Source organism: Rattus norvegicus, chromosome 3 (assembly GCF_021556685.1).
Source record: "Rattus norvegicus strain SHRSP/BbbUtx chromosome 3, alternate assembly SHRSP_T2T, whole genome shotgun sequence".
In the NCBI taxonomy this organism is placed as follows: domain Eukaryota; kingdom Metazoa; phylum Chordata; class Mammalia; order Rodentia; family Muridae; genus Rattus; species Rattus norvegicus.
The window spans coordinates 17,490,160-17,514,195 of record NC_141536.1 but is presented as its reverse complement, the minus strand read 5'-3'; the positions used below and the strand labels follow the sequence as shown (position 1 = coordinate 17,514,195).

The 24,036-nt window shown below is 50.9% G+C and overlaps 1 protein-coding gene and 1 long non-coding RNA gene across 15 annotated transcripts in view; one reads left to right on the top strand and one right to left on the bottom strand.

Annotated features, from left to right (window-relative positions):
- Gsn (gelsolin) overlaps positions 1-24,036 on the bottom strand; it is a 53,264-nt gene that overhangs the window by 24,621 nt on the left and 4,607 nt on the right. For 4 of the 14 annotated variants that reach the window (XM_087651489.1, XM_087651495.1, XM_087651491.1 and 1 more), the window contains exons 2-3: positions 17,360-17,446; positions 370-574 (exon numbers count right to left, since the gene is read on the bottom strand). In XM_087651489.1, the coding sequence (XP_087507615.1) occupies positions 370-565 (196 nt within the window). In that variant the 5' untranslated portion in view covers positions 566-574; positions 17,360-17,446. 14 annotated transcript variants of the gene reach the window in all.
- Positions 8,283-21,744, top strand: LOC147995432 (uncharacterized). Its single transcript, XR_015684264.1, has 4 exons — positions 8,283-10,903; positions 11,587-11,713; positions 21,201-21,280; positions 21,666-21,744. It is a non-coding gene; the product is annotated as an uncharacterized LOC147995432 (long non-coding RNA).

The window sequence follows — 24,036 nt, the reverse complement described above, 5'->3', positions numbered from 1 at the left end:
TCTAGGCTCCTGGCTCTGAAGAGAAAATGAGGGAGTGATTAGAGCTGAGCCAAGGAAACACAGAGGTGAGGGGGTGGGGAATGTAGGGTCTCCATGACGTCTACAAAACTTGTTTTTCCTCTTGAGGTAGCATAGCTGTTGACAGGTCCATTCTATAGAAAAAACACGGCTGGTGAGTTGCTGGAGGGCAGAGCACAGGTCAAGGGGCAGAGCTGGGATCTGAACTTGTCCAGGCTAGCTCCAGAGCGTAGTGTCACGAAACCATTAACAAAGGCCCGACATACATAGCACTGAGTTCAAAGATTCCAGGTCTATCCGTGCTGTTGGGGGTTAGGGGTGGGTGGGGCTGAGCAGGAGCCCTTCACTCACCCAGCCAATAGTGGAGGTCATACTGCAGATTCCCATTCCTCAGCTGCACCGTCTTTAGGATGACATAGGCGTCACCCGTGAAGAAGTCTCCATAGAGGTTGGGGGGCACAGGCACCAGGTCAAACTTCTCCACACGCCAGATCTGCAGGCCAGGCTCCTTCCCTGCCTTCAGGAATTCGGGGTGCTCCACCACCATGGTGCTGGGCTGCAGAGAGACAGGACAGAACCTGAGCAGAAGTGTAGGTGTCAGCAAGGAGAGACCCCAGGCATGAGGGAGGGCAGGTTCCAGCACCAAGAGTGACTCACTTGAGCCTCGTGCTCTCCCTGTGGTAGAGGAGAATCAACCCCTTTCTGGGAGTTAGGAAAACACATATTCTAGTCTTCAGCTCTGGCCAAGCCATGCTGTCTCCCTTTCTGCTCTCCTGCTTGGCAAGGTGACGGAGGAGGCAGAGGGCGCTCTCCCTTTTTGGGGGGACAGCTAAGGCACAGAGAGGCAGGCCATCTTTCAGAGATTCCCCAGTTGGGAAACAACATAGAGGGATGGTCCTGGACCCCAAAGGCAATCTCTGCATCTATGGATAGACGCTCCCAGATGGCAGTGACAAATCTCCCGGTCCCCAGGGACTCTATCTGCTCTCTTCCAGCACCTTCACAGCTTAGAACTCAATATCCGCTCCTACTCTGCAAATGGGGAAACCGAGGATCAAAAGGGATGGGGCCCGATCCTAGGTCCCATGTCCTGTTTGGTTTTGTTCCTTGGAAGGGGAAGGGTCACTTCAGACCCCTTCCATCACAGCCCAAAAAAGGGATTGGCTTAGCGGGCCCAAGTGGCCTCCTGCGCTGCCTGCCTCCTCCCTCCTGCCCCGCCCCCCATCCCACCCACCAAATTTCCACGTCTTGGAAAAGGGGAAGGGATGGAGCCTGAAGTCTGCGGGGGGGGGGGGGGGGGACCTGTTAGGAAAAGGTCGAAGGTGGGAAAGGCTGCCAGACATGCTCTGGGTGTGCCAATGGGACAGCCGGTTAGGTTTGCACGCCTAAGGGGGTAAGTCAGCAGGTCACCTCAGACAGGGGATGGTCTGGTTGGAACAAAAATCAGGCAGAAGAGGTCAGATGCGGTTGAGGAGAAAAACTCAAGACAGGGAGAGGAGAGGAGAGAACGGAAAGTGGGAGGGGTCGGGGAGGGTAGGGGACAACAGTCAGAGAGGAGAGTCAAACAACAGTCCTGTCCATAGTCTTTCATAGGGAAAAAAGAATGGGGAAGGGTCAGACACAACAAACAGCAAATGAAGAGGAGTCTGACTAAGAAGGACCAGCAAGAAGGGCAGTAGAGACAGCAATTAGACATGATAAGGGAGATGGGATCCGAATCAGTAATGGGGAAAGATCCAGCCAAGGTGAGGTTAGCCTGCAGGGAGGGAAACAGTTTTAGCCGGGACCTGCCCCCGCCCCCCCCCCGCCCCCAGGAGCCCGGAAGCAGCAAGACATACTTACAAAGCAACAAAAGAGTTTTTCCATCCTACACCTGAATTACTCCCCTTTTCCTAGCGCTGTATCTGCAAGAACTTACAATAGACAATTACTCGGGGAGCCCTGGGGACCCCGGGCACTCACCCGCGTCTCAGACACCCGACTTTGGGGCGCCCTCTCTTGGGCCCTGCCCCGCGATGCGGTGGCTGCATGGGACGGCGACAGTGCGCACAGCGCCAGGACGAGCAGCGCAGAGCGCAGCGAGGAGCAATACGGAGCCATGGTGACGGTGAGGACCCAGACTGCGGCCGCCGCCCCTTGGTTGCCCCAACCTTTAAATAGCCGGCGGTCCCATCCCGCCCTAGCTGGGGACCGCCCCGCAGGGAGGGCCTTGCGGCCCGCTGGGGAGGCGGGTATTTGTCCCGGATCTCTGAGACATCTGGGTTCCCTTCCCACTGGCGAAGGACCCAACTGGGTGCGGTCGCCCCCTGGACCCTAGTTTCTAAGCGGGAGATCCGGCATCTGGCAGATACAGCAGGTGCTAACTCAGTGAGAGCTGTTTTTCTGTGGACCCCCTTCTCATCGGTCCAATTAGCAGGTCAAGGAGACTGAGAACATTCCCAGGGGAAGGGGCAGCCTATGGGCAGAGGGCAGGCAAACACAGGCCCATGCCCAGGGTGTATCGAGGGTCTGATTACAGAGGACGAGGGAAGGGAAGCTGGAAAGAAGGTGGGGTACCCCTAGAAAGTGGATTTTATCAGGTGTATGTAGAAGCCTTGAGTTCTCTGGGCTCCGTGGTCTAGGGAGCCCACCCTCAAGCCTGTGGACACAACCCTGGACACAACCCAGAAGGGTGTTTAAAGCTTACACTGCTTGCAGGATCATTCCTGGTGGCATAAGCCATCTTCACCTCTCTAGATAAGAAGTAGACTGTGCGTATTCAAAACACATAATACAACATTCCCTACAGAACTGCTACCAACGGACAAGGCTATCCATTGAGGCATTGTTCGAAGAGAACTGGAAAGGACCCAAAATATTCTGGGGACATAAGTGATGGGACTGTCACACAATGGACCACAATGCAACTGTGCAAAGGAAAAAAAAAAGAGTCAGAGCACACAGTAGGCACACAGTAGGCATGGAGAGACCTGCAGGTGCGAGAAGCAAATTGCACAATGACGCCTCTTCCTTTGTAAAGCAAAGAATCTACAGTTGATGCACAGACCCCTTGCAAAGTCAGTAGAGGCTGCACTTAAGGCTGTCTCTTGGAGGCGACAAGGAGAATGATGTCACCTTGGACACTGCCGTGGCTGCCTGAAGCTGGAAAGAGTGCTCAGATCGCTGTAAGTGGCACAAGGACCCTTTCAGGATGGTGGGAAACTTTTAATACAATGCCCAGGATGATGATTGTGCAACCAACTCACGCCACAGAAGGAACTGTGCACTTCGCCGAGTGGACTGTGCATGCCACACACGTTACCTCCTGAGACACTTCCTGAAACAGCAGCTTAAAGCACAAGATCTAAAACGTGACACGGATCTATCCGGCCGGCCGGTGGTGGCGCACACTTTTAAGCCCAGCATTTAGGAGGCAGAAGCAGACTGAACTCTGTGAGTTCCAAGACAGCCAGGGCTACCCAGAGAAACCCTGCCCCACTCCACCCCCAAAACAGCCAAAGAAAAGAAATATATCCAAGAGAGCTTATTTATTTACTGAGAACTGTAGTCTAGAAGGAATGCTTTAAGGATATGCTTAAGGGGATACTTGCTTCTTGGCTGACTCTGGAAATGACATATAGTCTGAGCTAGCATCTGGCCCCGCTACACAGCCCCCTCAGAAACAGGGAGCAGTGTGGCCCCAGCTTACCGAGTTGGTGATTAACAGTTATGGCTTGGCCTCGACCCCTGGGGTCAGTGACCACCAGCCCAGGGTCCCTCAGGTTAATGATCACAGAGGTGGTGCAGCTGTGCTGGCTAGTGGCTATGGAGTTTGGGCCACAGTGATCAAGACTCTACCCCTGCCTTTTAACTCCCCTCAAAGGCATTGGTGAAGGAGACCCGGATGGGGCAGTGATACTCTGCTTCTGCCCGGTAGAGGCTCATGAGTTCCAGGGAACAAGGGGGGGTTAAGTGAGGATAAAAGGAGGTGTCCCCCTCTTAGGGAAGAGGCTGCCACAGACTTCCTGGATGCCTCTAGGCAACTCATTGCCTCTTTCTGGGTCTCGGTATCCACACAAAGGGCAAGGCCTCAATAGTCTTCACTCTAAGGCTCATTTCTGGCCCCAGATCACGGCTGCACCAACCTACTTGCTTCTGTGCCTCAAGGTCCCTATCTGCAAAATGGGGACACTGAACCAGCTCACCTTCACAGGTCCTTCTGAATCAGAACACCTATGACCCCTGGTGCAAAAAGGAGGTTCTGAAACTAGAAATAGCATGTCACCTCATCTCTAGATGCAGTGGCTTAATCAAGCCCCAGCTGCTGCCCCATAGGACCCCAAAGCCTGGAACCTCTCACTGTGGAGCGCCAGGGAGCAGAGGCTATGAGGGGGAAAACGCCGTCTTACTCTGTTCCCTGCTGAGGGAAAGATGTATGAATTCAGGGGAGGAAGGAGATTCAAGTGCATGAGAAAGAAAAGAAGAGCAATGGCAGAGGAACCGAGAGTCAGGCCAGTGGTGCGGAAGGAGGCACTGCTGATATTCAGAACCTTGTCTGTCTGGGAGATGAAGAAAGAACCCTGCCCTGTCTCACCTGGGGAGGGAGCAGCACAGGAAAGGCTGCTGTTGCTAAAGCGGTCCAAGCCTCTCCCAAGCCCTACCACATCTCCCAGGCTGGGGTGATGTCTAAGAAGATCCTCAGGCTGTGGCCACTGGGTGGAGAGAGACTGTGGCACCTCCACTCCGAGACACTCAGACCTGGGGTGGCTGCTCTGATTCGAGTGCAGCTCTGTTGGCCATCACTTCAACCTGTGTGCGTCCTGGTCCCTGATCTTTGCTGTGCCTTAGAGACCCCCTTGATCTCCCATCTTGGCTGTGTGTGAGTCCTGCTCAGTGCCCCCTATACACCAGACGGCTCTCAGTATCTGTCACAGGATTGAGGGGCCCTTCCCTCCCCTGTGGTTGGATACAGGGCCCCACAACTGTCTCTTGACCCCTTCCTTCTTCCATGATTAACTTCGAGTCAATCTGTGGATCTCCGTGGGCCTCCTAGGATGGCTATCAGATGAGATGTCTCACTCTCACCCTCCACCCTCAGCCTCAGTGTACAAAAAGACTTGGCAAGCTGGGAAGACGCCACCCCTGTTCTGTTCCCTCACCCTAGACATTGCAGCTCTTGATCTCCCAGGCAGCCAGCCATTCGCTGGAAGTGTGCTCTCTCTCCCCTCCCTCTCTCTCTCTCTCTCTCTCTCTCTCTCTCTCTCTCTCTCTCTCTCTCTCTCCCACCCCTCTCCCAGAGCTTGTGTACTTTTAGCCCATTGCTGTTCTCTGGTCCCCCTGGGAGCACCCACCCTTCTGGCCTAGGATTTTGCCAATAGGGACAGTGGTCAGTAAACAGAGAAAGCAGTTATGAAACCCAGAGAAAGCAAACAGGGCCAGCACAAGTTCTGGCAAGCCCCATGGACTTGAAAGCACACAGGCCTCAGTACCTGTAGCCAAGGCCTCAGTTTCCTCACTTTTAAAATGAAGAGGATGGTGCCCAGCTCGTGGGACACTCCACCCAAGGCCTGACATCTGTTATCTCCCAAAGGCTGCCTATGATGGTCTGTTCTCTTGTCTCAGAGGCCTGAACTGAGCAGCACATCCATACCTACTGGATGACAGTCTAGAAGTAAGACCACAGGTTGCAAATGGCTCTTGGGCTCAGGTTGGGCTGTGCATTGTGGAGTGGGACATTTTCCTTTCTGAGCCCCCTGTGACTCCACTGTATACAGGGAACTATGGGAATAAATAGGAGCAAGCCACAGGACTGCCCGCAGTAATGGTCCCTGGCCTCTCTTCTCTTTGTAGCTAGCACCAAGCAGAAGATGATGTTTCCAGGCAATTGTGCAGTGTCCACAGACTAGACTTAGACCTCAGGTCTGTGGGCAACCACACCAGACCCAAGGCCTGGGGCTCATGGAACAGAGTTCCCTGATATGGCCAGCTAGGCCTCTGCCCTGGCGATGTTGGTCCTGGGTGTGGACAGCTATTGGGAAGATGTCCAGTGGGGCTTGGTTGAATCTATCCCAGGGACTGAAGCCACTGACCCTCTCCCAGAGCCAGCCCCACCTCGTGTTGTGAGCCAAGTCAGGACATTAAGAGGAGGCTTGGCCCTACTATTTCCTCCTTGGCCTGAATCCCTGGAAACAACCAGATCTGTCATGTTTGAGAACCCAGGACGTCCTCCTCCAGGACTCATTATAGCAATCAGTTTCCCTATGCTGAGACAAACACTCTAGCCCTGGGAAACTTGGGACTGCAAAGGACTGAGTCCTAGCCCCTTGTTACACCCCTGAACTCTATAGCAACCCCTGAAGGAGTCCAGGCACAAATGTATGTCAACAGCAGGACAAAGGGGTCCACGCACTGGCATGGTGACTTGGGCAGGATCAGCAGGAGGCCTGGGTAGGGTGCAGATCTGTGCTGCACACAGAAGGCAAGCTCTGTGATGCCTCAGCCAGAGCAGAAAGGAACAAAGAGATGATGCTAGAGGCTGCTACTCCAAGGAAGGATTTGGGCGTGTGACTGGGAAGCATTACCACTAGCAAAAGTTAGGGGTTAAACTGCCACTTAACTAGCTGAGTGGCTCTGAACAAGTCACCCTAGCTCTCGGAGCCTCCGTTACCTTATCTGTGGGTAGGGATTTTAATATCTCCTTCCCAGGAAGGTTGTGAGAATTTAATAAGGGGAACAGACATGACTGCTCGGCTGTTAAGAGAGCATAACTCTCTTGCAGAGGACCTCAGTTTGGTTTCCAACACCCACATCCAATGGCTCACAACCACCTGCCCCAGAGGATCTGACACCCCATTCTAGCCTCTACAGTTACCTGCACTCACATACCTCATACACACACAGAGAGAGAGAGAGAGAGAGCGACAGAGACAGAGACAGACAGAGACACAGAGACAGAGACACAGAGACAGAGACACAGAGACACAGAGACACACAGAGAGGAGAAAGAGAGAAGAGAGATATGCACACAGAGACACACACAGGGACATACATGCACACACGTGCGCACACACACACATACACACAGATACAGGCATAGACACACATAGACATAGACACATAGACATTCATATACATAGAGGGGGACATACAAATAACTTGAAAATTAAAAGAGTGAACCTTAAAAGATTTTAAAGTGGCGGAAACACATTGGGACTTAGCATAGCTTGGTGCACCTGAAGCCCCTGTAAAAAAGGAAGCTGCTAATTTTGCTGGGTCAGTTGCTTGGGTGAGTTTCTATCTATCTGGGTCTCAATGTTCTTGTGTGTAAATTAGAGGTAAAAGGGCCCTTCCCTGCCAAGGATGCTGGTATGTACCTGTAATGCCAGCACTCAGGAGATAGAAGCAAGTTTGAGGCCAGCCTGGTTTACATAACAAGTTTCAGCTCACTCAGGGTTGCTAGCAAGACTAGATCTCAAAACAAACAACAAAGCGTGCATGCATGTCGTGTGTGTGTGTGTGTGTGTGTGTGTGTGTGTTTAATGCTTGCATGTGTGCATGTCGTGTGCGTGTTTAATGCTAGTGTAAAATGCAAGGGAGACCATTAATTCGAAAGATCCAAGGACTGGGTTTTTCATAAAATGAATGTACAAGGACACTGGGTCATAAAAGCAGGCATCTGAGAGACATCTGCACAGCCACATCCGTAGCTGTCCTGCCCATAACAGCCAAAACATGGAAGCAAACCATGAACGAATGAGAACACAATCAACAAAGATATTGCAACAGAGGAACAGTAACCTTTGCAAAGATCACATCGTGCTATAGGGATGACCCTGGAGACCTCTACACCAGGACCAAACAGCAAATACTGCGAGCCCACTTCCGGGAAATTCTGAGAGGAACCAGCTCTATGGGGACATTCGGTGAAATGACTGTTGGAAGGGAAGGGAAATGTACAGCTACTGCCCAGAGCAGGCAGAGCTTCAGTTTGATGAACCAGCCTGCCTCCATCTTTGTTTCAAAAGCTGTCTTGTAGTAAAGACAAACTAGGTTCACTTCTGTTTATGATTACACCTGTTTCTATGACCTCGACTACAAATGGTTCGGTTCTGCCTGGCCCAGGAAATGGTAACAAATCATGTTTTTGTTTCAAAAAGTTAATAAAAATCTTGCAACCCTGTCTTTGTTTCAAAAGGTCGTTATGACTACTGTGTTTTGACTCTGTTGTTACCACCACCTTAAAAGGATGACTGTTAGGAGGTTGTTAGGACTAACTTTCTATGCTTGTGTTCTGCTCCCGTAACTCTACATATTTTACCCCCAAATCCCTCATTTGGAAACCCCATACCCCTGCCCCGACTATAAAAGTCCTGTCTTCCTCACAGCCAATGCTGATCTCTTGAACCCCGCTTTTAGAGAGAACAGCTCATATACACAAATTAAAAGGCTTGCTTTAATTAATTTGGCCATGATGATTTGAGCCAGTGGTCTTTCTCTTTACATCTTTGTGAGTAACAAGTTCTGCAAGATGGTTGTGAGGACCTACAGTGACGGTGGGCATAAGACAGACAATGTATCGAACACCGTGGAGCCCCGTGTTTTAAACGTTTACAGTGCTGGGTCTTGTTACATCTACTTTGCTCAAGATAGAAACATCTGCTCGTTTAGAGGATCCAGTCAAAAGGAGTTCCTTGACAGGAGTGACCAGCCCTTCTCCAGGACTGTTCAGAACTGTTTGGGACACAAAGACAAACAAAGAGAAAAGTGAGCACTGCATGTGGCCAAGTTGATTCACCAGGATCCACTGGGTCTGGTGGACACTCCCCAGGCCATGACATACAGCGGTATCAGCCAGAGGGTGTCACCATATCCTGCTAACGGCTCCATACGAGGCTCTCGTATATGCCCACACCCTCCACAGCTGACTACCGCCACAGTTTCCTCTGTGCTGGGCTCCAGCCCCAGCTTGAGCTGTTAGCCTGATGCCACTCTGCTGCCTGCAGACAGAGGTCCCAGAGAGGACAAAGGGGTAGGCTTGCTGAAGCGGTAAGGGATGATAGGATCCAGGAACCCATGCCGCGTCTCCATGAGCTCCAATGTCACAGAGACTGACAGGTGACGGTTGAGTGGCCTTTTGGCCAAGAAAACACCAGGCCATGTTCAAGGAGGAAACTGAAGGAGCCCGGGAGACTGGGCGCGTGGTTCCTTTCTACAGTGATCTAATTTCCTTTTGTGTAAAATGGGGTGAAGACACCTACTCTGCTGGATGTCTGGTAGGACTGACGATGCCCCTGGCTCTGGGTGTGCTACTCAACCAGTGCTTAGCAACTGTGATGTCCAAGGACGGCCCTCCAGCACCTGTCCAGCCCTTACGCACCTTCAGTTCCCTTGCCCCACACCCATCCTTGCTGTCTACCCCAGTAATTCCATTCCTCTATGAATCTGTCCTCTCAAAAGACCCTAACACTCACCAACTGAGTGTAAGCCGGAAACTCGACCACTCTAAACTTCACTGCCCTCGGACATAAAATAGCCAGACTACATCACAGATTGGCTACATATACTATTAGTTTAGAAAAAAATAGCAGAAAAATCTCCGTGAAGAGATAGAGGAAGGTCAGAAGCTAACAAGAAACCGAGCAAAGGGATTCACAAGATCTCATGTGTCAACAGGACTGTGGTAACCATGCTCCAGACCCTTCCGTGTCCCCCATACAGGACTCTCAAGCATGTCCTCTAAGATCTGGTTCCCACAGGCCTTAAGCATTAATGCTCCCTGACCACCAGACAGACCATCCTCGGCCATCTACCCCAGTTCTGTATGACCTCAGCTTCCTGCCCCCCACCTCCTGGAACCTGAGGACCTGGCTTTCATTCTGGGTATGTGTGACCTTGGAACTGCCACTCTTGTTCAGAAGAGACAGAATAAATCGGTGAGTCCAGGTACCCAGAGGACTCCAGAAGCTCCTCCTCTGATCCACAGCCTCCCCTTCTGCACCTCCCACAGCAGCTGTTAGCAATTTGCCGTGGGCCCCAACAACTCTCTCCCCAAAAGCCTGGAAGGCAGTCTCTCTCACACCAGCAAAGCAGCCAGGGAGCCAATCAGAAGGAGGATCTGGGGAGAGGAAAATTACCAGTGCTGGCCCTCACCAGTGCTGGCAGGACTGGCTTGGAAAGAGAGGAGCTGGGGGCCTTGCCGCTCTTCCTGAACACTGAACTTGGTCCCATGCCTTGACCCCCCGCGTCTGAGCTACCAGGATAGTGGGTGTACTTGGGGTCCCAATACCCCTCTGGAATATGCCTATTCTATGGCAACTAGAAACAAGAGGAGGAAGCAGGCAGGCTTTTGTACTGCCTGCTCGCTGGGCCTCAGGTCCCACCATGATAGAGCCTACTGGTACCTAGGAACACATAACAGGCAGGGCTCAGGGACCAAGCTCTTGGGACCATGCCTGTACATCTTATATGCTGCACCATACCCAGTGTCACATACATAGCATATGACTACATCGCACGCCAGGCCTTGCGTCCCTTAGGTTTTGTGCTAAGGTCTATTTTGTATGTCTATGTCACTCTGGCCTTCAGTCACGACCTGTACACATCGAAATGTGCTGTTGCCTATGTCTACTGTACTGTGCCTCAGTCCTGGGGGGAGATGTGCTACATCTGTGTTTTTGACCCATACATGGTGTTCCTCGCCCCAGAGGCATTCCTAAGGGGCAGGTACAAAGCACTGTCACAGTTAACGCCACACCCACCAGCCTCTGTCACCATGAGACCTTGCCAAAGCAACTTCTGTCAGTGCCTCACCTTCCTCAGATCTGAAATGGAGCCACAGTAACATCTCTGGCAGAATGGCGTAGACTGCACTGAAGTAGGTAATGCATCCCAGCACTTGACTTACCAGGTAAGCACTTTGAAACGTTGCCTGAGTCTGTGCACCGTGCACTAGGAGCCCATGTGCCTGTTGTCTATAGCGAATGAAGCGCTGTGCATGCTGGCGAAACCCTATCAGCCCGCAAGAGGGTGTGGTTATCCCTTATACTGAATCCTAGGTTCAGAGAAGGATGACAATTTACCCAGGGCCAGATAGGAGAGGGAGCAAGAAGCTAGACACAAAGGCTAATTAACTGGGGGGGGGGGGGGGGTGGAGCACTGCAGGGGAGACTGGAGGGAGCACTGGAGGGGAGACTGTAGGGAGCACTGCAGGGGAGACTGTAGGGAGCACTGCAGGGGAGACTGGAGGGAGCACTGGAGGGGAGACTGTAGGGAGCACTGGAGGGGAGACTGTAGGGAGCACTGCAGGGGAGACTATAGGGAGCACTGAAGGGGAGACTGCAAGCAGGGAGCACAAGGGATTTTGGGAGGTTGATGAGAATTTTCTCTCCATTTGCGATGACTTGACCCCAGCACTCAGGAAGCAGAGGCAGGAGAATCTCTGTGAGTTCCAGGACAGCCAGGTCTACAAACCCCCAAATTTGCTAAAAATAAATAAATAAATAAATCACTGAGTTTACAGAAATGGGGGAATTATATATATGGAAATGACATCTGCATTTACTCTGATCAGTTATGTAAAATATATTTCAGGAATGTTGTTTTGGAAACAAAAAGCCCTAGTGTTTGGCTGGAGAAAGCAACTTTCCATGTCAGCAACTTAAGACCGGCCTGGACCAGCTGACAGCAGAGAGTGGCTGGGAACATGTTTGCAAACAAGGTAGGCCAGCACAATCCTGGGGGGAGGGGTGCTTGGAAATTGTGCAAACTCCCAAACCTAGCCCCAGCCTTGGAGTGTAGAGATCTGGATGGGCCCAGGAACCCAATTCTAAGAGTCAGACCCTGGTGGGAACCATACGGTAAAACTGTAGTTGGGGAAACTGAGGCTAAGCAGGAGAGGGGATCTGTTGGGTTTCCTTAACCAAACAGCAGGACAGCTGGGACTAACTGGTCCCCCTTCCTGTTTTCATCTCTCCTTCCCCTCTGCCTCCTTCCCAGGGCGGGCCTGCTCCTGCCAGCAGCTGTGACTCAGAGCTCTGAGTCATCCTGTGGCACTACAGAGGGAACTTCTTAAGGAAAACAATCCCTTACACAAAACTCCCCTGTTCTTGGGAACAGGATAGGCCCAGAGGGATGGGAGGAGGAGAGAGAAAAGTTGGGGCAGCGTGGGAAGCCAGGACTGCCCAGACCTGATTGCTCTTAGACCCTGACTGCAACAGTGCACTGTATAAGGAGCCTCAGTTCCTCACCTGCAAATAAGACCTCCTATTGCACACAGACGCTCAGCGTGCAGCAGGCACTGTGGCAAGAACTTTGTGTGTGTGTGTATGTGTGTGATCATGCATGCAGAGGCTAAAGATCTTAATTTGGGGGGAGGGGGCATGTTTTCTCCTTGAACCGGGAGTTCACATATTGGTTCTGACAGTCTAAGCCAGCAAGCCCTGGGGAATTTTTGCTTTCCCTTCCTGTCCCCCCTCTCCTCCCTCTCCTCCCCTCTCTTCTCTTCTCTCCTCCACTCTGGTTATACAGGTGCCAGGGATCCACAGATGTGTGGGGCCAGCACTTTACCTCTAAGCCGTCTCCTCAGGTCCATGATGTGAACTTCATAAGCATCATTTTTCTGAATCTTCACTCAAATTTATGTGTGTCATCACCCAACTTAGTAAATGGGGACACTGTGGCTCAGGGAGCTTCAGTTGAAGACTGCACAGTTAGGAAACGCAACGCAGAGTTTAAACCCAGGGCTACTTGATTTTTGACGCCTGCCCCCCCCCTCCTTTACAAAGCACCATCATGGGCAGGAGAGATGGCTCAGTGGTTAAGTGCACTGGCTGCTCTTGCAGAGGGCCTGAGTTCAGTTCCCAGAACTAAATGGCAGCTCACGACCATCTGTATGTAACTCCATTTGCAGGGGATACAATGTCCTCCTGGCGTCTCCTCAGCACCAGACACAACACAGTGACGGAGAGACACAGGCAGAACACATAAACTAAAAATACATCTTTCTTTAAAGATCTGTTTATTTGTAATGGGTAGGGGGTGTTCTGTCTGCATAGATCACCATGTGTATGCATTGCTCTTGGAGGCCAGAAGAGGGCATCAGAACAGGCAGAGAGCCTAACTGTTAGCTAATTGCCTGCCCCGCCCACCCGAGTGGGCTTCACTGAGCTCCCTCAACCCCTACTACCTGCCGTTCCCGGTAGGACTTTTCCTCAGCCGTGGCCAGGCGGGGCAGAAGGGATAAGGCCCTTGACATAGATAGGCCAGGCTAATCCCACAGGGCTATGAATAGGACCCCCGTGGCTTGGGCTGAAATTGCTATGCCAGGCCCAACTCCACAGGCCGCAGAGTACAGGAAGCCATTGTTCATGCTCCTCAGAGGCAGCAGATTTGAGCAAAGAGCCACACCTGCCTAGAGGGGATCCTAGCCCTGCGCCTGGGCTCCTCCCCCCACCCCCTTCTTATTTCCACTGCTTCTGCTTGGGACTCAGTTTCCCAAACTGAACTAGGGGGGCTGGGGTCAGTTGTGTGCCCGTGGGCACTTCCAGCCAGGTTGCTCTTGGTCTGCCTGTGACACCCTCTGCTTTTCACACCTACTTCCTTGTGCCCTGCTCCCATCAACTTGGAAATTGTATTCTACCATCATCATCATCATCACCACCACCACCATCACCATCATCATCATCTCAGTCCTGGGAACCAACCCCAGGGCCCAGCCCATGATAGGCAAGCATTCTTATTAATTGAGCTACATCCGTAGACCCTGTTGTTGTGTTATCTAGGATTTTTCAGAACCTAGCCATCCTGAGTGCTGAGAGCCCGGGATGAAGAGTTGAACAAGTCCTAACCAGTTCCCCCATGCTTGGTCTTGGGCCAGACACCAGGGCTAATGGCATTTCCAACCCCTGCCCCCCAAATCTTCCTAGTGGCCTCTGTGAGCTCTGCCCGGAACATCTTGCTTCTGGTTCAGATTACAGATTTATAGCCAAAGAGGATTCCCCAGTGGGGCAGCTTGTGACCAGGGCAGGGCCTTCACCAACAGTAAAACCAAGGCTCCCCATTGGTCCGTGTACTTAGACCATGCTTCTCCGCTCACTCCCAGACACCATCCAACTCTAGTTCATGGATGCGGAAAACCAAACTGAGAGGGACTGGGGTTGGAGAGACACGGGCTCAGAGGTTCTCCTAGAGTCAAGTCAGCCTAGCTGGACAGTGAGGACAGAACCCAACAAGAGCAAAGAACAGAGAGGGACAGGCTGGCTAGTCGATATTCCCCTCCCCCTCCCCACATCGTGTGTGTGTGTGTGTGTGTGTGTGTGTGTCTGTATCTGTATATATGTGTATGTATGCCTGTGTGACAGTGCATGTGTGTGTTTCTGTGTCTGTCTTTGTGTGTGTTTGTGTCTGAGTGTATATATATGTCTGTATCTGTATATATGTGTATGTATGTATGTCTCTGTGTATCAGTGTATGTGTGTGTGTATCTGTAAGTGTGTATGTGTGTGTATGTGTGTGTGTGTCTGAGTGTGTATGTATGTCTGTATCTGTATATATGTGTATGTATGCCTGTGTGTCAGTGCATGTGTGTGTTTCTGTGTCTGTCTTTGTGTGTGCTTGTGTCTGAGTGTGTATGTATGTCTGTATCTGTATATATGTGTATGTATGTATGTCTCTGTGTATCAGTGTATGTGTGTGTGTATCTGTAAGTGTGTGTGTGTGTGTGTGTGTGTGTGTGTGTCTGTGTGTCTGTGTCTGTGTCTGTGTCTGTGTAGTGAAGGGAAGTAACAGGGCTTCACTTCTCTTTTGCCTGCTCTGACCCGCTCTCCTCTTTGCCTTCCACCAATTGGCTACAATCCCATCAATCAAGTCACTGCTCTCCTCAACACCCATCTATGACTTCCAGTAACCCAGAAAACTGAAACTTAGCTTTCAAGGTCTCACTAGACATCCTTGTCACCTCCTGCCACTCCCACCTCAGTCTCCACCCATGACTCACTTGTCCTCAGGCACATAGGGCTCCTCCAGGTGACCAGCCCTTTGCACATAATCTTCTTGCTTGAAACACCCAACTCCCCTTCTCAGCCCAGACTAATCTCAGGGGCAGGAAAAGTTGACTGGCTCCTGGGTGTCTCAGAAGTCAGCAAATGCACTCTGGGTGTCAGACACCATTGTCTCCCTCATGAATTAGAGTGGCTCTGCTCTCACAGGATGGTTGGTGCAGCTCACCTCCCTTTCCAATACAGAAGTCAGCAACGGTTGCCTGGGAAAGGGGTGGGGGGCAAAGAGCCGAGAGGATCTTGGGAAAGCACTCTTTTCCCAGGACTTTTCAACACCAGGTCTCACAGGAAGAAGCATTGGGGCACTTCAGTGAAGAAAACCCTAAAGCAATAAGGGTCTGTTTGTCCGTGTGTGTGTGTGTGTGTGTGTGTGTGTGTGTGTGTGTGTGTGTGTGTGTGTGTGTGCTTGTGCTTGTGTGTGTGTGTGTTTGCATGTGTGCTTGCGTGTGTGGTGGGTGTGTGTGTGTGACAATAAAGTGCTCCAGGTCTCCCACTAGGACCCTCCTGAAAGTCCTCAGTAGCTTGGAGTAAAACCCACAGTCAAGGGCAGCATGGCCTTGTTCCCTCCCCCCCCCCCCCACCCACACACACACTGTTTCCCATTCCCTCTGAGGGATGCTCTCCCTCCCTAGTTCACCCTGCCTTCCTGCACTCAAGCTTCTCTGCCCTATCCACCTGGCCTCCCTCCCTGCTCCCCTAAGCCATCTCCCCCTTCTCAGATGAAGGAAAACTGATTCCGGTGGCAGGAATGATTATCGACACAAGAGCCAGGATGCACGGAAAGGATTTAGTCTTTGCCCCATTTTCCAACACCCAGCTCAGAGCCTAAATATCTGTCACATGACTCAGGGAGTGAATGGATTCCAGAATCCCGTGAGCATTTAAGTCTGGAAAAACAAAAGCCCCGAAAGTCGTCACAAAGGGTGGGGTGGGGCAGCTCAGGGAAACAGACAGTCCAGCCTCCCCACAGCAAGGAAGAGAATGTTCTAGATGAAGAGAAAGGAAACAGCATGCCAGAGACTTGCTGACAGGACCCCCGGGTGTCTTGCTCACACCGAGTTCATGGAGGTGAGCATGAGGTGGGTGCAGGGCTAGAACAAGCAGGCCAACTCAGAAGTGGTCATACCTAGCTAGACCCAAGCAGGTCAGGTCGTGGCCCTGTGGTGTTTGCAGAAACTGGGCAGGCAGGGAAAATGCAAGGGCCTTGTGACAGGGCTAACAAAAGTACACACAGAAAAGGATACTCCTTACTGGTAAAAATCTCTTGGAGGCAGCTCCCTTATGGAGCAAAACAGCACCTCAGAAACCAGATGTGGTTCTTCAGTGGCAGCTGGGGCTGGCCCAGGCCTCTGTCTGGGCCCAGAAAACCTTCTAGAAACCCCTAGCTCCAAGGACTCAGTGTCTAGATAACCATCAAAGGCCCTTTCATCTAGACTTTAAGAGGGACAGTAGCTAGGTGCCCTGGAGGTCTGAACAATGCAGGCACTCACTTCCTGCTGCTTTAGGCAAGCAACAGGGACATCACAGGCTGGTCACTGATGCCATGGGCGGGAGAGCCTTCTCTTCATACAATAAGAAATTTTCTTCTGTTCAGGATTGAAATGCTCTCACAGTGACCCTCCCGGCTTTCCAGTCCACAAAGGCCTGTGGTAACTACAGACTTATCTGATCCCTTCCACATCCTTGTTAGATATGTGTGTAGCTGGGGTAGGGGGAGGAGGGTGGGGTAGGGCGAGCCGTGCACCTGCCTCACAGGTAGGAAAAGCTCAGGAGTTCCTTGGAAGGCAATCTGGGTCTCCTGACTTGTAGCCCAGCTCTCTGCACTCCCAGGGCCCTGCAGGCTCACCCTGGAATCTGATAGGTGGGCCCGCCCACCCAGCCAGGTGGCCATGACTCATCCACCCTCCCTCACACTTCTCAGGTGCCTCCTAAGGTCAACAGGTTTAGTAGCCACAACCCAACTTCTCTCACCTCTCCACAATCTGCAGGGAGACTCCCTGCCTCTCCTCCTCATGAGGAATCCACCCCACTATACAAGGGGTCCCCTGAAGGCTTGAGAATATAGCAAGCAAGAAGCACAGTCGGGGTGGGAGCGGGCATCTGGACACTAAGCCCACCTCATTCCTCGCACTCAGGGCTCCCCTCACCTGCCTTCCCCTTAGTGAGGAGCAGATGAGTTAATGAATAAACAGAACCAGCCATGGGGGAAAGTTTTAAATCCACAAAGGCTGCTCAGGCGCTTCTACTCTGGAATCAGCTAGACTCCCCTGGACACTGGGTGGACGGTGGCTCTGTGTTGTTCTACCTACCTTACAGGCTGTGCAAGAAGAGAGCCACTCCTTGAAGAGACGCTATGACAGCAGCTGAAGAACGGGGAAAAGAGGAGTTGGTGGTACCTGGAAAAGAGTCCAGGAATCTCAGTGTCAGTGTCTGAGGTCATGTGGATAGATCCCTCCTACTTACATACCTCTAGCCTTGAGGCACTCTCTTCCTGCCAGCACTGCCCACACCTGCTGCTAGAGGGTGGGGCTGGTTAAGAGGGTGCCCGGGATGCCAGGCTATGAGCTCCTTGGTGTAACTGCTTCCTCTAAGGCTGTGGTAAATGCCATGCCCAGAGCACGTTAGATGAGGGGCTGAAGGACCATCCATTATCCTAGACCCAAACCAATGGTGGGTTGTACAGCTGAGTCCTCTGGCCTCTGTCAAGAAGGCGGACGACTCCCGCCCACTCTGAAAGATCTTGCTACCCAAACCAGCTTCTCCCAGCCAAGGGGAGAGTCAGGATGCTAGCACCGAGGGGCCTCACAGGCCCCTCTGATGAGGAGACAAGCCCCTTCGTTAATCACAGCAGATAAGAGACATGGCTGATGATTTCTGCAGTGTCGGTCGGTAATACGGATATGTACAGCACTGAACGTGGAGCCACGGATGGAGAGGTCAGAGGTCACAGTTTATCTGGGTCTGGGGGACTGGATCTCAGCGGCCCCTCTGTAAGCCTTTCTCAAATATCTTGCAGAAAATCCCTAATTGCTAAGAGTAGGTAAAAGCATGCCGCGGGTCTGGTTTTGGAAATGACAGCCGTGCACACTGTACTCCAGTCCAGACTCATCTGTTCACCTGAGGGGCTGCATATGTTCCCAGGCTCACCCTCTCTCCTCATGCTTCATGTTCAGCAAAGGGTACCACCAGCCACCACCATTGGTATGCAAGCATCTGCCATCCACACAAGGGTCCAGGCATCACCCTCCCTCAACCTCCAGCTCACTCTGACTTCCAACCACTTAGCCTCTGACTACACCAGAACACACCTCGGCTCTCCATCCCGACTGCCACCCCTCAGCCGGACAGCCCGGCTCTGACTCGCTCGCAGTGCCTCAGAGAAGGCCCAGACCAGTCCCTGGGTTGCTCTGCTGGGCTCTGAGCGGCCGCCGGATGAAGTGCGGGACCCCTTACCAACTTGTCAATGTCTACTCTGTGGTCTGTCATGGCCAACCCCCTGAACCACAGTTCTCCTCTGCAGGCATCTTCGGTCTGTGCCTGCCAGACTCCAGCCGGACACAAGTGTGTTCCGTCTCTGTATCCGCTGGGTAGTCTTTGTATGCACTGTTTTCTTGAACCCCCTCAGCACCCCGGGTCGTTGCAGCAGTGTATTTCTGTACTGGGCTCTCCCCGTAGACTAAGATCTGTTTATGCTATTCCAGACCCTGGCCCACTGCAGCTCCAGGTGTGCCAACGGCAGAAGCCAGTGCTTGAAACACATGCTTAGCACATGTGCTCACAAGCACATTCCCACCCTGCTTGCTCACAGTACCGATGCTGCCATCTATGGGCAAGAAAAGCACTTTACTCTCCTTGAGATTGCGAGGGCTGGGTTTACAATGAGCCCCAGCTACATCTGCCTTTGAGGGTTTCCCTTCTGGAATCCTAAGACTGTAACCACTCAAAAGCAAACTCTCCAAGCGCCCGTTGGTATTAGCCAGGTCTCCACCCACACACTCCCAACGGAGCAAGAGAGAGAGAGGGTTTCTGCCGCAGTCCTCGCCAGCCCAGCTCAGGGCCTCTGGTTCTGAGTCTACCTGCTGAACACCTCAGACCTCAGGGAGAGGAGAGAGAGTCAGGCTGTCCACCATGGAAAGACTGACCTCTGGCCAGGCTGCTGAGAGGGAGCGTTCAGCCTGTGGGTGGCGGAGGCTGCTGTAGTGGCTCTTCCCATCCTAGAAGGCCCCTCCCGGAGTCATCAGGAGAACTTTTGGGCTTGATGGCCAGTCACACCACAAGGATTCAAATGGCCATCTCCAATGACAGCAGTTGTCACTGTCCAAACACCTACTACATATCAGACTCTAAAGGCTATACAGTAAGTCTGCCTGGCAGATACTACTACACACGCCTTGCCAAACAAAACCCCAGGCTCAGGGAGGTAAAGTAAGGCACCGTGAATCTGGTCGTAGCTAAGACGTCGAGGTAGTTCCCACCAATTCAGACTGCCTATCGTAGGCCTCGCTTGTACCTAATACTGAGCTATGAAAGCTCTGCCTCCTGCTCACTGACAGAGACACCTGAAGCTTTGGCTGCCGGGTTTACTCCAAACCTCTGTAGAGGACAATGACATACCCAATCTGAGTTACGGCAAGCCCCTGCTGTCTCTTGGGTTTCCCCCTTTCTTATTTACTTGTTTGTTTATTGACTTTTAAAAACCATTCTTAGCTCAGGGCCGTGCAAAAACAGGCTGAGCCCCACCCCCACCCCCGCCCCAGGCACAGTTAGCTGTCACACATCGACTGAGAACATGTTGATCTCCTTCAGTATAAAACCTTCTGGTGGAGATGCTTATCAAAGCCACATCTCGGGGCCCTGCATCTGCCTTCTCTCCCTTCAAATGGCTTCCCACCGAGTCAGGCTCTTCTATCAAAGGGCCCTACCTCTCCATGACTTAGCAGAGAACTACCCCCAGCAGTTGGTCACGTTCTAGAAACAGTGGAATAAAGCCTGGCCCAGAGTTCAAAGAGAAGAGGAAGCCCATAGGATGGGTAGAAGGAATACCAAGGGTGAAATGTCAAAAAAAACCTGGGTTGGGGGCAGCTCGTGGATGGAATGTTTGCCCAGTGTGCACGAGGCTCTGGGTTCTATGCCCAGCTCCAAAGAAAAGAGTACCCAGATCGGCTATTAATGCCTTATCAATATTTTAGATATCAATATTTTAGATATTCATTCTAAACTGACCATCAATTGATAATCTGCCCTCCTTTTTTTTTTTTCTTTGAGACAAGGTCTCACTTACCCGAGGCTGGCCTTGAACTCAATACACAGCCAAAGGTGGTCTTGAGTTTCTGATCTTCCTTCCCACTATACACGGGTGTGCACCACCTCGACCACTTTCCACATGTGTGCACCACCACACCCACGTCAGCATTCCTGGGATCTAAGTCAGGGCTTCACACATGCTATTTGAGCATTCTACACCGTCCTCAGTTTAGAACCTTCCAATTCTGTACGACCACTGGAGCAGCAATATCAGCACTGGCTAGGAGCTCATTAGGATGCAGATTCCAGGTCCCAGCCCAGCCCTAAGGAACCAGCACCTACATTCTCACCCGAATCCTAGGTGATCTGGGGATGTGGTCAGTCTGGGAGGTCTTCAGAACATCGTTTCTGTCTCCTTTCAATATTGCTAAAAAGGAATCTAACTGCATCTTCCCAGATGACACAGTGTCATTTCCCTAGATCCAGCCCCAACCAGTTATGGAAGCAGATTTGGGAGAAAAAGAGAAGGCAACATTCTCATTTCACAGAGGAGTGGGAGCTGAGTTACAGACCAGGTTAGACCAGTGGGCAAATGACTTACCCAAGCTCAGCCCAAGATGAGCCAGGGGTATGTTCATGGCCAGATTCCCCGATCTTTCCAAACCCTTAGATTGAATAGTAACCAAAATAATTTTGATTTGGATGCGTTCTTTTGAAATATCCAAAGTGGGGCTGGGGATTTAGCTCAGTGGTAGAGCGCTTACCTAGGAAGCGCAAGGCCCCTGGGTTCGGTCCCCAGCTCCGAAAAAAAGAACCAAAAAAAAAAAAAAAAAAAAAAAGAAATATCCAAAGTGATAGCACCCAGGGCCCTCGGTGGGTGTTCAAGACACACTTATTCTCTTGCAGCATGGGAACCCCGGGCTGAGGAGGTGACAGTCTCTAAGCAGCTGTCCCATCTATATGGGCCGGATTTGGAGACTTGTCAGGTGAGGAGACAGTCAGTAGTGGTACCTTGTGCAGAGTCACCCCAGACACAGAGTCTCAGGATTGATACCACCATCCCGAGTGTGGAGGCGGAGGCAGAGACTCCAAGCTTGGCATAGACACTGGAGGGATGCTTGAATAGTGGGGAAACTGAGGCCTCCAGAGCTGCCAGGGCCTCTAATTAGAGCCAAGCATCTTTCTCTTCAGCTGCCAACCGCTCTGTGTGACTGGGGCCTAGGAACTGAGGTTCTTCTAGGAAAATTCCATGTGGGGAGAGAGGGTGGACCACCCACAGGAGCCCTGACTGCCAAGAGAAAACCTCTGCATTTATGTTTAATTCCTGCCTTTTGTTTCTTTTTTCCCCTCTACATGTTGCCACTCTGCTAGGAGCCAGCCCGAGGTAGACTGAAAATCTCCCTCTCACCACAGCTTGAGAGAAAGCCATGAATAAATAAATTTTCCATCTCTCTATAGATTCCGTTATATTTCTCGTAACATGAGGGACCCTTTTGAGAGATGGGCAGGATAAGAAGTCCCAGTTCTCTGCAATATGAAAACAATATAGGAACGTGCAGATGTATACAAAGGAGTGAGAATTAACGTTTCCCTCACAAATACTACCGGCCTTCAGGCAGTCACCACAAAAAGAATTCAGCTTGGTTTGACCGCAAGGCCTCTAGCAACAATGTTTCCCACCCTTGAAACTGTAAGAACATCCCAGGAGCCTCCTGGTGGCAGGCAGAGCAGACGCCACAGACCTGAGGGAAGTAGGACTGGCATATAAACCATGGAATATCCATTTAAATTTGAATTACAGATAGGCACAGACTTTCTTTATACATATGCCCCCGAATATTGCAGGGAAGACGGTAATACTAAATAATTATTCATTCTTTATCTGAAATTCTAATTTAGCTGGCTTCCTGTTTTCTTGGTTGCTAAATATGGCCACACTAAGGGCAGAGCTTGAGATTCAACATTTCTAAAAAGCTCCGAAATGCAGCTCTGCCGAATCTAAAATGCCACATACTGCCATGAGAATGGAATTTTATGCAAGCATGAATCCTACAAGTTTTGGTTTTTTTTTTTTTTTAAGACCATTTAAAGACTCAGGCAGGCAATTCCTAGCTTCTAAAGGTGTGTTCCAGAATGAAGTGCTCTCATACTTTATAGAGAAATACTCTAGGAGAGTGCAAAGGACACAGGGCCTAGGCTAGCCCATGAAAAATCTTACTCAGAATGACATGGCTCAACTGCTTTCCACTTCCTGACTGGAAGCTTAAGAAGCCAAGAACATGTGACCATAGAAAAGAAAAAGCAAAAAACAAAACAAAACAAACAAACAAAAAACAATGGCCCTCACCCTTTTGCTTTAGTCCCAGGATGTTTTGAATCAGATGTGAAAACAGAAATTCCAAGAATCTGAACGACGACCTACACTGGTGAGGTACCCTGTTGGCTCTCCTCAAAACCCTGGGAATGGGCTGGGGCTGGGGCTCTGTTAGTAGAATGCTTATCTAGCATGTGGCTCTGGGTTCAGTCCTCGGGACTGCATACAATCAGGCACCGTGGTACATGACTGAAAGCATTTGCTTTTGGGAGACGGAGGTAAGAGTTCAGGTTAACCTCAGCCACATAATGACTAGCCAGCCTGGGCTATAGGAACCCCTAAAAGCAAACACCAGGAAGCTGGTGTTGAAATCCTAACTTTACCCTTGAAGCCAAAGCCCAGAGAGACAAACTGCTCAGGACTGACTGGCAAGTGCAGAGAGAACCAGGTTCCCTCTGCTTTTCGGCCTGGAATCGACTCTACCTTTTTCTGATGCTAGACTGTGCAAAAAGATTTGCTGAGAGCGTGAACTGAAGTCTGATGCTTTAGGAAAGTGGTCCCTAGACTGGAAGTCTAGGACAGCTAGATTTTTGATAGCCAGCTACAGTACTCCTTCAAGAATATCATTTCCCCACCAGCGGTGCTAGGAAGGGACCCCGTTATTCTTCTTAAATAATGATTTGTCAAAATGTAACAAAAATTATAAAATGCATAATAACTGAGCTAGGAGCTCCATTTGTAACAATGAAGGAAGAGCTCAGGGACAAGAGGTAGCTCAGTGCGTGGAAACACTTGCTGTCAGGTCTGATGACCCCCATATTAAAAAAATTACTCACTAGGATATCTATGGACAGAAAGTAAACAGGAGATGGACAGGAGGACAAGAAGTGGACAGGAGTTGGACAGATACATTTGCATACACATACAAACTTTGAAACAAATCTTTTCTAAGAAAGAAAATGCCAGGAAGAAAACATACCTAAACGTCACAGAGGTGGCAGTTCCAGATAGTTCTTTGTGTTTGTGTTGTTGGTTTTGGTTTTCTCCTTTAAAAGAATCCTTTAGAAGAATTCAAAATGTTCTATCACAAGCCCTGGTTATCATGAAGAAGGAAGGTCGTTGGGGAGACAAAGCACATCCCCCCCCCCCCCCCCCGCCACTAAGTCACGCTGCAAATTTAATTAGTATTTACTCAGCCCAGCCCAGCCCAGCCACAGCCTCTACAGCAAAGAAATCAAGAGCTCCACCCTCAAGGCTGACTTACATGGAATGAATATATATATATATATCTTTTGCTTGATAGGTATTTGACCCAAATGATAGATCTGTTGAGGTTGGAAAGTAACAAGACACCCTTTGCTTAACCAACTTAGCAAAATAAAGGAATCCACTTCCACCAGCCTGGCTCCCCCTTAATAGTTCCCCAAC